This window comes from Lynx rufus, unplaced genomic scaffold (genome assembly GCF_022079265.1).
Source record: "Lynx rufus isolate CCGP_SWC_20201006 ecotype Redwood Valley unplaced genomic scaffold, mLynRuf1.p SCAF_53, whole genome shotgun sequence".
In the NCBI taxonomy this organism is placed as follows: Eukaryota; Metazoa; Chordata; class Mammalia; order Carnivora; family Felidae; genus Lynx; species Lynx rufus.
In genome coordinates, this window is record NW_025814871.1 from 529,336 (window position 1) to 544,386 (window position 15,051).

The 15,051-nt window shown below is 64.9% G+C and overlaps 1 protein-coding gene across 1 annotated transcript; it reads right to left on the bottom strand.

The window, feature by feature from the left end:
- Positions 1 to 2,943: 2,943 nt before the first annotated feature.
- ARHGAP45 (Rho GTPase activating protein 45) lies at positions 2,944 to 14,962 on the bottom strand. Its single transcript, XM_047100860.1, is given in 26 exon segments — positions 2,944 to 3,218; positions 3,220 to 3,356; positions 3,697 to 3,805; positions 4,486 to 4,596; positions 4,598 to 4,679; positions 4,765 to 4,991; positions 5,089 to 5,226; positions 5,328 to 5,516; positions 5,845 to 6,017; positions 6,119 to 6,205; positions 6,333 to 6,416; positions 6,491 to 6,615; positions 6,714 to 6,904; positions 6,989 to 7,126; positions 7,309 to 7,491; positions 9,412 to 9,492; positions 9,572 to 9,682; positions 9,841 to 9,905; positions 9,983 to 10,120; positions 10,210 to 10,273; positions 10,376 to 10,448; positions 10,542 to 10,588; positions 10,590 to 10,627; positions 10,849 to 10,992; positions 13,522 to 13,849; positions 14,758 to 14,962. Coding segments are annotated over 26 exon segments (3,339 nt in total). The 5' UTR covers positions 14,848 to 14,962; the 3' UTR covers positions 2,944 to 3,032.
- Positions 14,963 to 15,051: the final 89 nt, after the last annotated feature.

A 15,051-nucleotide genomic window follows, 5' to 3' on the forward strand; every position in this document is an offset into this window, starting at 1 on the left:
TACACGTCTCCCCTGTGCCTCCGAACGTCCGTACGTTGTTTGCCAAAGGAAGCCAGACGCAGAAGGTCACGTCCCATGTGACTCCACTCACGGGGGGGTCCCGTCCACAGAGACAGTAGATGGTGGGAGTGGGGGGTGTGGTGGGGGGCGGGGAGGCAGTGCTTCGTGGGGACAGAGTCTCAGTTTCGGGAGATGGAAAGTTCTAGAGACCGATGGAGGGGGCGGCTGCATGACCGCGTGAGTGCGCTTGCCGCCCGTGAGCTGTGCACTTAGATGTGGTACGTATTCCGTACATTTTAACCACAGTGAAAAAAAACAAAAAACGACTTGGTTATTGTGTCCTTCCCCCCACAGTGGGGTTTTGTGCTTTGTTTCGGTTTATCGATACTTAGTTTGTGTGTTTTGTTTTGGGGGGGAGCATAGCTAGTTACTGAGGTGTAGCTGACAGGGTGTCACTGGTTGTGCACCTGAAATTAACGTGACTCTTGGCTGTTCTTGAATGTGGACTTCGTACGGGAACAGGGGTGCCTGGGGGCTCCGTTGGTTAAGTGTCCGACTCTTGATTTCGGCTCAGGTCACAGTCTCACGGTCCCGGGAGAATCGGGCTCTGCACTGTGGGATTGTTTCTCTCTGTTTGCCCCTCCCCTGCTCATGCCGCGCTTTCTCAAAGTAAATGAACTTAAAACGAATGTGTAAAAAATCCTTTTGCTTTTGGTTGAGTTTGCTTGGTCTCTGAAGCCGGGTGCAAACCTCTGGCCCATCTGCACACGAAGGACTTTGAACAACTTTGAAGCTCCATTCGAAGTCGGCAGAGTTTCGGGCGTAGAGGCCATGGACGTTCCTGTCATTCTGGTGCAGGGGGTTTTTTGTTGCCTCAACCTCCATGCCCTCCTTCCAGCGGCACCTGGCCTTCCTTTGAGAATTCATCCCTTTTGGGGACCAGATCCTGCCTGTGCCATTGAGTATAACCTCCCTAAGATCGGTTCAGGTTGGGCTGTTGCTCAGACACCTGCCTCAGGCCTCATGGAAGAGGTGCCCCCTCCTTGGATACGGGTGGATTGAGGAGGGGGGCCCCAGCGTTCACATGGCCCCAGGCCCCTGTGACATGCTGTGAGCTGGGTCAAGCCTGGCCTGAAGCTGGCCCCAAACCGGTAAATTACCAGGCACCTCATGGACAGCATTCAGAGGCCTTCGTTTACAGGCCTGGCCAGACTTCAGGGGGAGGCTTTCCATGACCCTTGCTGTTTGAATAATGCCCGTAAGTGGAAAGCTGCCGTCTGGCTGAACGCGGAATACAGTTAAATGGCCTTATCTGAGCTTTTTAATTTTTTTTTTTTTTAATTTACTTATTTTGGAGAGAGCCCACGAGCTGGGAGGGGCAGAGAGGGGGAGAGAGCATCCCAAGCAGACCCTGTCAGCGTAGAGCCTGACGTGGTGCTCGATCCCATGAACCAGGAGATCATGACCTGAGCAGAAATCAAGAGTCTAAAGTTTATTTTGAGAGAGCCGGCAGGGAAGGGGCAGAGAGAGAGAGAGAGAGAGAGAGAGGGACAGAATCCCAAGCAGGCTCCACACTGTCAGCACAGAGCCCAACGCAGGGCTCAGTCTCACAAACTGAGATCGTGACCTGAGCCGAAATCAAGAGTCAGACGCTTAACCAACTGAGCCAGCCGGGCGCCCCTCTTCTGAGCCTCTTAAAGCATATATCGGGGGGGGCGTGCTCTTTTCCGTGAAGAGCCAGACCATAGGTATTCTCGGCCCCGGGCCAGACGGCCCCTGGGTGCTTACTCGGCTCTGCGGGGACATGGGCGGCGCGTGACGGGGTTTGGCTGCGTGCGGTTCCGCGTTGGGCTGTTTGCCGGCTCGGTGATCTCCTTTTCCAGATCTTTCTTAGCTGCTGCCGGGGAGGGCCAGGCGAGCTGTTGCAGAGCATTCTGACCGGCACCGCTGCTGCTTTCTAAGCCTGGGGTGCGCGGCAGGTTCCGGGGGGCTGCTCTGTGTCAGGAGGGGAAGGCCCCTCCTGCCACTTGTGTGTCTTGATGGGCGCGAATTCCGTCTGCTTTTCCGCTGCATATGAAGAGTTGGATCTTCCCAGTGCCCAACCGTCCTCGGCCCTCCGGCATAAACCCAGCTCGGGGCGTGGTCTCTGAGCTGGGTGGGGGGGTCAGTAACAGGAATTGGGGGCAGGGGTCCTCTTCTGCTCCAGGCTGAGGGTTCACAGTGCCGTCTCCGAAGGTGGCCACAGAATTTAAACCTGTTCCTCAGGCACACTGGCCCCGTTTCCAGGGCTGGTGGCTGCCACACTGGACGGTGAACGGACAGCATTTCTTTCATCTGGAAGGTTCTACCGAACGGTGCTGGGCTAGAAGTTTCTACGAAGTGGTTGTTTGAGGTTGTGTCTGCACAGCTGGTCTCAAAGGCCACTGGAGCTCACACAGCTACAGTGGAACTTCGGTGTCCTCTGTGTCCCTACCCCCAGCCTGCCACCACCAGAGAAGATAGGCTCGGATTTTAAACTTTATTTTAAGCAGAGTAAATGTGCATGTGAAAGACGTACATCGTGACCAAGATGATGGAGCTCACCACGCGCCTAAACCCCAAGCGTCCCGACTCGGTTTTCCAGGAAAGCAAGGGCGTGGTGCTGCCACTGGCCGCTGCCGTCTGGCTTTCAGAGTGGCCTTCGGTGGTGGCCCAGCGGTGAGAGGTCAAGGCAGAGCTTGTAGGCCCACAGGGCAGCTGGCCCCGGGGGCAGGGCCACGCGGCAGGGACGTCCGAGGCTTCTCTGAGCACACAGTCAGTCCCCAGACGACTGGACAGCGGGATCTCCCAGCGAGGCTGGGTCGGGTCGCCGGGGCACACAGGCAGGCGGAGCGGGCTTCGGCCTCACCCAGTGCCCCGGAAGCTTCCGGAAGAGGCAGCCGGCAATGCCCTCACCGGTATGGGCTTGAAGGAAGAGGCCTCCCGTGGCCTCCCGGTGACTGGACACCCACAGGGATGGGAGCCGGGAACACACGGCGTGCCCCGCGCCCCAGCTACACAAACTCGGGCTGCCTCTCGTGGCCGGTGCCCGCTGCGATCTGCCCACCGTGGAGCCACGTGACGGGCAGTCCGACCTCGGCCACATTGTTGCACTGATTGGTGTTGAACTCGGAAAGCTGCTCTGCCAGGCCCTCTCCGGCCCCGGCCCCCAGCTGCTCCTCGCTGCCGCTGCCGCTGCCCCTGGGCCTCCTCCACGCTGGCCTCGCTGCCCTGCTTCTCCAGGAAGCTGAGGCGGTACGCGCCCCTGCCCGCCGGGGACGGCAACTCCGAGGCCTCCTCCCCCTCGGAGTCGGAGTCGTTGGAGGCCACTTGGGATTCTGCGAAGCCAAGGAAGGTGGGGTGGGGGCAGAGAGGCCAGTTGCGCCGTGACCAGGAGGGACCTGGGGTCCACCGCCTGACCTGCCGTCCTCTCGCCCGGCCCGCTCCCCGCCCTGGGAGCACCCACCCGCAGGCCGAGGTGCGGGCTCAAGGCCCAGGGCACCCACGTCGGTGTCTACAGAATACCGCAAAAAGGCGTCTCTTTGCTGGTATTGGCAACAAATCAACAGTTGATATAGGCGATGTCCCTGCCCATGGGGCGTGTGGCCTCCAAAGCCCCTGACGTGGCCCCCTAACACCGCACGGTCTGCCAGCGGGCACCCAGGCTGCCCCGCTCACCTGGACCCCCGTCTGCAGCCTCCTCCCGCAGCGGGAGGGCAGCCCCTGCACCCGCCTCCGGGCACGGCGCCTGCACCCCATCCTCAGCCCGCCGGTCATCCGCGTCGTCCTGTGGGCGGCAGAATGTGGTCAGCCGGGGTCCGGGATTCTGGCCCCCTCCCAGGCTCTGTTCTCCGTCTGGTTAACTAAACGCCCGGCACGCGGATGGCCTGATGCCACTGTGCCCGGTGTCGCTAAGCAGCTGTGACTTGCCCACGTGGGGCAGAAGGCCGCGGCCGGCAATGCCGAGGTCCCGTGTGGACGCCAGTGTGCCCTGCCGCCCCGAACACACACCCCCTGGAAGAGGGCCTTCCACGGGGACGGGAGCACAGGAGCACGAGGCTCGAGAACAGAGCAGACGGGGCTGGCAGACAGGAGAACGGTGGCACGAGATTAAAACCCAGCAGCCAGGTGAGCTGGCAGTTTGGACCCAGCTGGGCAGCACGCGAGCGTGAGGACGTGCTGTGGGCGGCACGGAGACGGGAGACCCACGGGGCCCGGGCCGAACGCGAGGTCCGAGGTGGGCTCCGGAGGCGGGGGCACGGCCACAGGGCCTTTGCACCAACAGTGGCTCTCCCTCAAGGGTCGAGCCCTTCCTCCATCAGTTCTTTGCTTAAAAGATGCCTCCGAGGCCACTTCTGACCACCCGGCCCAAAGCAAGCGCGTCAGTCATTCTGTCTCCGGCCCGACCCCCTGCTCAGAGCGGGCAGCCCTGCAGTCCGCCAACACCCTCCCCCGGCCCCCAGGCACCTCGGGCTCCTCCTCGAAGACCAGGTCGTAGTGGGCGATGAGGGTCTCCACGATGCGGGCCTGGTGGGGGTAGTCCACCAGGGAGGACAGGGACACGGTGGCCTCGGTGGGCCCTTGGCCGCAGCAGCGTGGGTCCAAACACGATGCCCAGGTTCCCCGGGGTCATCTTGTTGTCCTGCTCCACCTCCACGATCCTGGGGGCCACGCGGGCACGGGAGCAGGTGTGAATGGCTCCCCCAGGCCCCCCACAACCCGGACCCCTGCCGGGCCGGACCTCACCTGCGCAGGTGTCGCAGCAGGTACCGCAGTGTGGCCCTGTTCTCGGGCGGCAGGCCCTGCAGGCGCTCCCGCAGCCGGCCCGCCATGGCCACGGCTGCAGCCTCGCTCTCGGCGGCGTCGGGCCGGCCCCGTGACGCCGCCTTGGCCTCGGCCTCCGCCTTCAGACTGTCCTTGGCCAGCCCCACGAGCTCGTGGTAGAGGCGGAAGGAGATGAGCGGTTCGGGCAGCTGTGGGTGACGGGTCGGACGGGGTCAGAGGCCCCCAGCCTGGCAGTACTCCCCCCCGCCCACCCCCGGTCCCGGCTCGGCGGGCACTCGGCCCCACCTGGCGCAGGTAGAGTTTGAGGACGTTGCTGACGTCGTGGGGCGAGGCCTGGGACAGTTCCACCAGCTCCTTGCCGTTCTCGAAGTCCTGGCACAGCTTCTCCACGCGCGTTTTCACCCCGTTGACACGGTAGATGCCCTGTGGGGGCCGCGGTCAGCACGGCCCCCGCCCGCCCGCGCCGCCCACCCACCCCCCCCCCCCGGGACAAACCCCCCGCTGCTGCCCCCGGGGCCGGTCACCTTGGTGTGCAGCGCCCGCCGCTCGATCTCACAGATGCACTTCTTGACGATGAAGGGCACGCCATCGGGCGTGCCACGGGCCGCCTGGCCAAAGTCCTGGCCGAAGAGCTGCAGGCGGCCTTGGAGCTTCTTGTGGCCGCACTGGATGGCCAGCGTCTCCAGGCACTTCTTGTGACAGGCCAGGCAGCACTGCGGCGGGCGGCGCGTCAGCGACGCCCTCCCAGCGCCCTCCTGACCCTCACTCCCTCGCGGCGTCTCCAGAAGCGCCACCGCTCCCGGCTCACTCCTCTCCTCGGCTGGGGGACACGCCTGCCTAGGCGGCTGCCTGCCACCCCAGCTCCTTCCTTCCAGACGCCTCGCTTTTCCTGCCGACAGCCCGGCGGTCCTGCCTCCGGGCCTTGGGCGCTCCCCCGGGGCCCTCCGGTCTCCAGATGCTCCCCTCTGCTCCCGGCTGAGCGGACCCCCCCCCACCCCCACCAAGCACGTAGCCCCAGCCGTCCCCCCGAGCTCGACCCACCTCCTCGCACTCGGCGCCCTGGAAGTAGACGTAGCTGTTGCACTCCCTGCACTTGGCTGGCGTGCGCAGCTTCCGCAGCCGGTGCGTTCGCGCCGCCTTGGACAGCCCCACGTGGCGGAAGGGCCCGCTGGGCACGGCCACCGGCAGCTCGGGGGCCATGCCGTTGAGGTCGGCTGCGGGGCGGGGCGGGGCGGGGCGAGCAGTGAGCCTCGCGGCCGCAGGCCAACACCGGGCCCACCGGCCTCCCCCGACACCGGGCCCGGGGGCCCCTCACCCTGGTCGAAGGCTGATGACTCTGCGCTGCCGTCCTGGTCCGCCATCTCCTCGCCGGATGACATGCGCTGCAGCTTCTTGAAGTCCCCTGCACGGGAGACCGGCGTCGGGCACCCCGAGCCACGAGGGACCCTCCCCAGAGGGCTCACGGCCGCCACGGCGTCCCGTCACCCCCCCGGCCGCCCCAGACGCCCGGCAGGCGGGGGCCTCCTCACCTGAGCCAGGGCCGGGGTCCAGGCTGCCGTCGGAGTCCGCGGCGCTGCTGGGCCACGACTTGTGCACCTGGTGGCCACGCCCACCTGCAGAAGGAGGCGTCTCCAGTGGGGGCCCCGCGGGGAAGCCACGCCCACCCCGCACTGCGCCAGGCGCTCACCCCTGCGGTCCTTGGCCAGCGCCCCCTCGGTGGGCCCGCTTTCCTCCTCGGGACCGCCAGCGGCCTCTGTCCCCACGGCGTCGCTGACGTTGAGGCTACCCTTCCGGGTGCGCATGACCGGAGACCTGGTGGACCGAGCCAGGGGGAGGGGACAGGACGGGGGTCACGGAGGCACTGCAGGCGGGAAGCCCGGCCCCCGCGGGGCCCGTGCCGCTGGCCGTACCAGGTGTTGGTGGAGACGTAGGGCTCGAAGTCGTAGCGCACGTCCGGCTCATCGCCCCGCTGCAGCTGGCACACGTGGGAGGCGTACTGCTGGCCGGGGTCGTACAGCTTGCTGCTCTCGCACAGCATCTGGAAGTGCACGGGCAGCGGGGCCGTCTGCATGTGCATCATCTGGTAGTAGGAGATGGTGGCCTGCGGGCGGGCGGACGGGCGGGTAAGCCGCACCGACCGGGCCCCGGACCCCCTGCCCCCCGTGGCCAGAGCGCGGGGCCGCACCGACTTGATGGTCTGGTCGCTCTGCCGAATGACCTCCTGGATCTGCCGCAGCACCGTCACCTTGGCGTCCTCCAGCTCCTGCTTCTGCGTCTTGGCATCGGCCACACACGTGCGGTAAGTGGCCATGGCCTCCTCCGCCTGCACGGGGGCAGAGGGGTGCCCAGAGATGCCTCAGCCCGGCCTCGGCCCCCGGGATGTCGCCAGGCCGGCCGCAGGAACCGAGGCGGCAGAACGGGCTGGGACGCGTTCCCACGGGACACGCAGCCTGGGCCGGCGCCGCGGGGTTCTGCCGCCAGGGCCCCCTCCTTGTCTGCGCTCACCTTGTTCTTGGCCTCCTCCTCCAGACGCCTCCGCTTGTCCAGGGTCTTGGACGCCGCGGCCCCGGGCCCCGTGCCTGCCTGCTCCTCCTCGGCCTTGGCCGCCAGGAAGCGGGCCTTGCTGTGGTCCTCACAGCGCTGCCCGTAGCCCTGCTTGGCCTTGCGAAGGTTGGACTCGGCCTCTTGCTGCGGGCAGGAGGGTGAGGGCGCCAGTCCAGAGCCGGGCTCCGCCTCCCGGCCCCTGTCCCCGACCACCCCCATCAGCCACCCACACATCTTGTGCCCACGGCCCCGCGGGGCAGACAGAGGCCCTACCCAAGAGTGGACAGGAGAACGGGAGGGGACGCCTGCCTACGGACCCTGGGAGGAACGGGCGTCCGGTGTGCCCACATCACAGCCCCCGCAGCTGAGACCTCCACCCGCCCCCGCCAGAGTGGTGGCCACCCTCCCGTCTCTCACTTCCCCTCTTACGCAGGAGAGGTGTAAAGCCGCCCCGGCAGGAAGCCGGGCGCCCTGAGGGTTGGTCAGAAACATGGCGAGTCTTCTGGGGGCCACGCCCCAGCCTGCGCTGTCAGAGGCTTAAACGTACAGAAACTAGCTTGTGCAAATACCAGGGGAAACGAGGAGAGGGTCTGAAAACCATTTCGCTGTGGGAAGGCCTTGAACACGGGACACAGACCCAGAAACCACACAAGAAAAGGCCACCGCTGACACGCTCAGGCTTCTGGCTGGCAAAACAGGCCAAAGGTGGAGTGAAAAGTCAAAGACGATAAACCGGGGGCGGGGGGGGGGGGGGGTCCGTAACTCACATCAGCAAGGGCTGAGATCTCTAGTACGTCAAGAGCTCTGACAAATCAGAAAGAAAGAAAGAAACAAAGAAAGAAAGAAAGAAAGAAAAGAAAGAAAGAGAAAAGAAAGAAAGAAAAGAAAAAAAAGAAAGAAAGAAAAAAAAGAAAGAAAGAAAGAAGGAAGGAAAGAAGGAAGGAAGGAAAGAAGGAAGGAAGGAAAGAAGGAAGGAAAGAAGGAAGGAAGGAAGGAAAGAAAAGAAAGAAAGAAAGAAAGAGAAAGAAAGAAAAAGAAAGAAAGAAAAAGAGAAAGAAAGAAAGAAAGAAGGAAGGAAAGAAAAGAAAGAAAAAGAGAAAGAAAGAAAAAAGAAAAGAAAGAAAGAAAGAAGGAAGAAAGGAAGGAAAGAAGGAAGGAAGGAAAGAAGGAAGGAAGGAAAGAAGGAAGGAAGGAAGGAAGGAAAGAAGGAAGGAAAGAAGGAAGGAAGGAAGGAAAGAAGGAAGGAAGGAAAGAAAAGAAAGAAAGAAAGAAAGAAAGAAAGAAAGAAAAGAAAGAGAAAGAAAGAAAAAAAGAAAGAAAGAAAGAAAGGCACCATCCAGCCCCAAATGAGCAAAGGGCAGGAAACAAGTGTTTCGAGGAGGGAAGCAGAGGGAGCTCAGGAGAGGCTCACACGTTCACACCCTCCCCCAGCCGGCCCGCTTTGGGCACCCATCGGAGATACATGTCCGGTCGCAGGTCCGAGAGATGGACGCAAGGTGTCACAGCGCTGGTGTCTGAAACACCAACAGCCCAGCGGTGACGGGAAGGTGGCAGTAGGATTTAGTGAACTAAGTCCAGTGGCCTCCACAGCTGAGCACCTGGAGCGGAAGATGCGCTCCCCCCCGCCCCCCCGCCCCCAGACTGAGGTGCCCAAGCCTCCGGCCACGGATGGGGTGTAAAGGGCCAGGAGCAGAAGAGCCAGCCCGACACGCTGGCGAGCATACGGAAGGGGAGGGGCGCTTGCTGGAAGGCGGTGGGGGGGAGGTTTTCACTGAAGGCCCCGTTAACGTAGCTGGGAAACACACAGGTGCTTCCCGCTTTGGAAAAGTCTAAAACCAAACTGGGGGGGAGAGACGCGAAGGAAGCTGGCGCTCGCACCAGACCCGCTGCGCCTGCGCGGGGGGCGCACTGGCTCCCCACTCCTCCCTGCACCGCCGCGGGTGGCAGCCCGGGATCTCTCCCACGCAGGGCCCGCGCCCCCCTCGGGCGCCACTGCCAGCCTCCTGCGGGCACCGGAGGCCACAGCGCCGGGCCCCTCCCACCACCCCGTCCCCGCCGGCCTACCAGCTTCCTCTGGGCACGGTGCCATGACTCCTTAATCTCCTTCCTGCGCTTCTCATGCTCAAGCCGCCTCAGGCTCAGGGGCTGGGGGGGGGGGGCACAGACCGTGAGCGAGGGGGGTCCCGGCACACGCCCGGCCTGCCCGCCCGGCCGCCCGGCCCACCTGGATGAAGGTCTGGTTCTGCAGCGTGCCCACCGCCTGCACCATGTTGTGGCCGAACTCCAGCTCCTGCTCTAGGGCCAGGGAGTAGATGGACAGCAGGGGCATGTGCGGCTGCGGGGTGGGGGCGGCGGTCACGGAGGAGGGCCTGGGCGGCCCCCCTTCCCCGGGCCGTCAGCTGCCGCTGGCACCCGCGGCGCAGGCGGGGGGGCCCCTTCCCTGTGGCCCTCTGGGGGGCGTGGAGACGCACACCCAGGCCCCAGGGACCCCACCTCCTGCATGACGCTCTGTCTGCAGCTATGCACGATCTTCTGCAGGCCTTTGGCGAAGTCCATCTCTGCGGGCGGGGGCGGCGTGAGTGCGGGGCTGTGGGGGCGGCGCCTTCCCCGGCCCCGCACCCCGGGCCGCTCTTACCCAGCATCGTCCGCTTCTCCAGGTAGCCGATGAGGTCCTTCATGTACTTGGCCATGTTCTTGGCATACAGCAACGCGGCATCCACACCGCCTTCGCAGCGCTGAAGCAACATGTCCACCTCCTCGGGGGGCAGGCAGCCTGCGGGGCGCCCGCTTAGCCCGGCCCGACGCCCCCCTCCCTCCCCGCCCGCCCGTCGGGCCAGCGCCCGCCCGCCCGTCGTGTCTCACCGTCACAGTCGTCGGTGCTGGGGGTGGAGCCCTCGCTCCCCTGCGAGTACAGGCTCTCCATGGTCTGTGTGGGCGGGGGACGCGGGTGAGTCGCCCCCCTCCACCCCCTGGCAGTAGAGGGACGGCCCCCAGAGGACACGGGAGTGACTCACCCCACCCTGCTCACCTGGCTGGGGTCCCCAGGGGGCACCGACAGGAGGGTGCTGCTGTCCACTTCCCCCATGAGGAACTCGGACACGCTGCAGGGCAGGGCAGGGCAGGGCAGGGTGAGTGCCGAGACACACGCGGCCCCGGGCCCCCCAGCCTCGCCCCAGCAGCCCCACGGCACTCACGTGCTACTGAAGGAGACAGCGATGGTCTCCAGGGCCTTCTCAAACTCCCCGCTTGTCAGACTCATTGTTGCACTCGTAATGGAAGGCTGGTGGGCAGAGACAAGGACGAGGCGGCTGACCCACTTCTGGAGGTGACCACCCCTGCCTGCGGCCACCTGAAGGGAGCTCCCAGACCAGGGGAGCAGGAGGGCAGCTGTGCCTGTCCAACTGCCATGCGCCCTTCACAACCCGCTTCGAACGCCCCCTCCCCCAGGCAGCCCTCCCCGGGGCCTCTGGAGCCCTCGCCACCCTGCCCCAGCTGGCTGACCTCTGATCTTGGCAATGAGGGTGCCCGCGGCAGTGAGCGTCTCCACGGTGTTGAGCAGCGGGAACCTGGAGATGATCTGTCGCATCACACGAAGGGCCTCCCCCAGGCACTCGTGGGCCAGGGGCCGGCGGGCCTCCAGCAGGTCTGTGGGGCACGGTGGGTGTGAGCAGGGAGGAAGCGCCTGGCCCCAGGAGAGCCAGGGGCCTGCCCCCTCCTCAGGGCTCCTGTCCCAGGATGGGGAGACTGAGGCAGAGGTGGGGAGGGCAAAGCCCACTGTGGGGCCTCAGGCGAGGCACAGTCCCTCTGGGCTGCGGGCCAGGGCCACAAAGGCCAGACCGCGGCTCAGGCAGTCCCTTCTCAGAACTTTCTCTTCGTGTCCTTCAAGAGACCAAACTCCTGCTCGTCCTTCAAGCTGCAGGCCTGGTGCCCCCTCCTCCGTGCAGCCCACCAGGCCCCTTTCCTGCCACAAGCTCACGGGGCTGCTCAAGTTCAAGTTTCTGTGCAGCTCTGGACCTGCCCTGCCTCCGCCACGATCTGCTCTCCCCTGCCAACCACCCCCTGAGGCAGGTGCGGTCACCGTCCCCGTTCTGTGGATGAGGAAGCTGAGGCACAGAGAGGGGCAGGGCGTTCTCAAGGATGATGGAGCTTTTCTGTGTTCACTAGCTCCGCAGGTATGAGAACTCCAGACAGGAGGACCCCAGGTGGCCTTATCTCCAGGGCAATGGGGAGCCATAGAAGGTGCTAGAGCAAAGCAGGGCAAGGGCAGATCTGTGTTTTGGAACGCGCCTTTCAGTGCCCTCCATAAACAGTTTTGTTTTTTTAAGATTTTAGTTTTAAGTTATCTCTGTACCCAACCTGGAGCTTGAACTCACAACCCCAAGATCAAGAGGCACACACTCTGGGCACCCGGGTGGCTCAGTCGGTTAAGCACCCAGTTTAGGCTCAGGTCGTGATCTCGTGGTTCGTGGGTTCAAGCCCCACATCAGGCTCTGTCCGCCTGGAACCTACACTGGATTCTGTGTCTCCCTCTCTCTCTAACCCTCCCCTGCTCACTCTCTGTCTCTGTCTCTGTCTCTTAAAAATAAACATAAAAAAAAAAAATACAAAAAAGCCACACGTCTACGGGCGGAGCCAGCCAGGCGCTCCCCCACAGTCTTCGTTACCGTGCGTGCAGACGACACTGTGTGCAAAACACACACCGTTAAAACCACAGGAGTCAGTGGAAGGAGAAGGGCCGACTGCAGACACGAGACACGGAGGCAGCCTCACCTCCTGCGGCCCCCGCGCCCCGACTCCGAGCCTGGCAGACGACGTTCAAGACACCAGGTAGAGCCTCGTGGGCACGGAGGACCCCACTGAAAGCCACCTCCGGGGCGACCCCAGCACCTCACGCCCAAGCACACGCTCGCTGCCTAAGACGACTTGGGGGGGGGGGCTTCAGGAAGCCAGGGAAGCCAGCCATGGGGGGCGGGGGGCACAGGCACACCCCTTCCCGAGAAGGTCCTTCCCCACACCTGCACCTGCCCCGGCCCCGCAAAGCCCAGGTGCGCCGGACGTGCTGCCAGCCGGACCAGGGGACCCTGCACTGTCCCCTCACTTGGGGCTCCGCCCAGAGTGGGTCTTACTGTCCTCACAAGCATCACAATACGCCGAGGACATCGGACCCCCGCCAGCTACCCCGCAGGCCCCGTCGTGGCCCCATTTCACAGAAGAGACACCTGAGCTCAGAGGAGGAGGCCCAGCAGGGGAAGGGCCCAGACTCCACCCACATCCTCTCTCGCAGGTGCCCAAAGCGGGTAGAAGGGCGCCCCTGCCCCGGGGCCCAACCTCCCTCAGGACGCAGCCTGGCTCGGCCCCGCCCAGGCCCGGCCTCCAAGGAAGCAGAGGGATCAGGATCGAGAGGAACCAGGAACTGAGATTAGAGAGTTTCCCCAGGAAACAGCTCCGGCCCCCGCCTGGACCAGATAACCCTGGGGGGCTCCCACCTCCCGACCAGCGGGGCCGGGCCTCCGCTGCCGGGAAGGTCGGATCCCAGCTCCCGCCCCTCCTTGGCTGGAAGAGCGGGGGGTCAGGGCCCGACGAGGGGCCTCCGTCTCCTCATCTGTAAAGCAGGCGCCTGGGGGAGCGGGTCAGAGCACTTGGCACGGTCCTGGCACTGCGGTTTCTGGGAGGAGCGGGCAGGGCCACGGGCTGCGCACGAGGTGCCAGGGACAAACAGGAAGCGGATGAAAATAACTCGGCAGGAAGCTGGGCCGTCAGCGCCGCACGCAGGAGAAAACGGAACTGCCATCCCGCAGGCCACTGGCTCCCCCTCGTCCCCCCGAATCCGTCCCCGGCCAGACCTCAGCCCACCTCCAGTCCACGCGGGTTCCAACCTGCAGGGCCGACCTTGTCCAGCCCCGGCTCTGACACTTCCTGTGGTCCCCCATTGCCCGCAGTATCGCGTCTGGGGTCCTTCACCACACGCTTCACACACCCCGAAACCTGTTCCCCTAAGCACACCTCCATCTTGGGTCTGAGCTTGCACACGTGACGTTCCCTCTGCCCCGGTGCCTTTCTCTCCTGGTGGCCACCCGACTCCTACACACCCCTCGGAGCCCTAGCTGCGGTGGCATCGCCTTCTGAGCCTCGCTGACCCCCCACCCAGGCGCCGGGGCCCCTGCCGCTTCTCACCCTCATGCAGAACGCACTCCTTGAGCTTCTCCAAGCCTTCGGCAAAGCGGCCCACGTCGGCCAGCAGGTGGGAGATGTCCTCCACGGTGTCGGGGCACGGCCCCTCGGGGGGCAGCTCGGCAGGGCTGGTGGTGGTCAGAGGGCTGCGGTGGCCCCGGCCTAGCGTCCAGGTGCTGGATCCGGACAGCGGGAAGCCAGCAGCGCTGGCATGGCGGCTCAGGCTGGTGGGCCGCTTGAGTGTACCCGTGGCCTTGGCATTTGAGGCTGCGCCTGGTGGCTCCAGGCTGGGTCCGAGGGACACATCAGCCCCGTCTTTCCTGGGCAGCTCCTGGGAGGGCGGGGGAGGAGGGTGACACAGGTGCTCGGGCCCGGGCACCGCCTCAGTTTCCCCAGAAGTACAGCGGGGCTCCGGAGGGTCTTCGGCCTGACCCCACGGGGATCAGAGGCCAGAGGTCAGAGGGCTGAGATTTGGTGCCCTGCCCCGCCCACACCTGTTACCCAACATCCTCTTCCCCAGCTCTTTCACAAACAACCGTCTTTGCCCAAACCACAGCCAGGGGTGGGGCCTGCGAGGGCGTGGGGGAGGGGCACCCCACTTCCTGGTGGGGCAGGGAGGGCTGGGAGGGGGTCCTCGGCCCCTGCAGCCCCCTCTGGCTGCTGCACACACACCTCCTCCCTGGTGGAGACACCTCTGTCGATTCCTGTAGACCCCCAAGCCCCACGGACACGCCCAGGCCTCGTAGAGTATCCCCAAACTTCGTGGCTCTCCAGACCCGAGAGAGGCGCCCCCCGGCCCTACACCCCACGGGTCCTGTGTTGTGCTCTGCACCTCTAACCCTTGGGCCCAGTGGTTGTGCTGTGGCTCTCAAACCCCGACGGCACCACTGCCCCCAGGTTCCCTGACCACCGCCCTGCGGAGCCCCAGGCCCAACGCCGCCCTGACCCGGCACCCTCCCACCTACTCCCCGGGCCCCACGGCCGGCCCTGGTCCAAGCAGAGGGATGTGGGGGTCGCCCCAAAGCGCTCCTACCGTGAGCTGAACGCCAGGGTCCCGGCCTTTCCTGCGTGGCCCATGCAGTCCAGCCCGGTGGGGGCTGTAGCTGGCGTGAGTCCCCCGCCTGCCCAGCATGGAGCTGCTGGGCCCCCAGCACAAGGCGCGCGCCCCTGGGCCCCTGCCGCCTGCGGGTTACTCCAAGGCCCCCGCCCGCTCTGCGCTCCCCAGAGAGGCTCACTCACCCCCAAGGGCTGTGGGCTGGGGCTTCCCGCCCGGTTCTTTTTGGAGATGGAAGGGGTTTTCATAAGCTCCCGCTTCTTCCTGGAGAACATGGTGGGACCTGGGCCCAGGGGCCCGAGACAGGCGGGCCGGGGTCACGCAGGCTGGGGGTCTCAACGCTGCAGCTCTCCCTCCTGGCTGCCTCGGGGCCACATTGCCGCCGGCCACCCCCTCCCCAGCTGTCAGGCCCACGTGACAGGCCCAGCCCTCATTGGCGGGCCCTCCCCCCCCCCCCCCCCCGACAGGAAAAGGCCTCC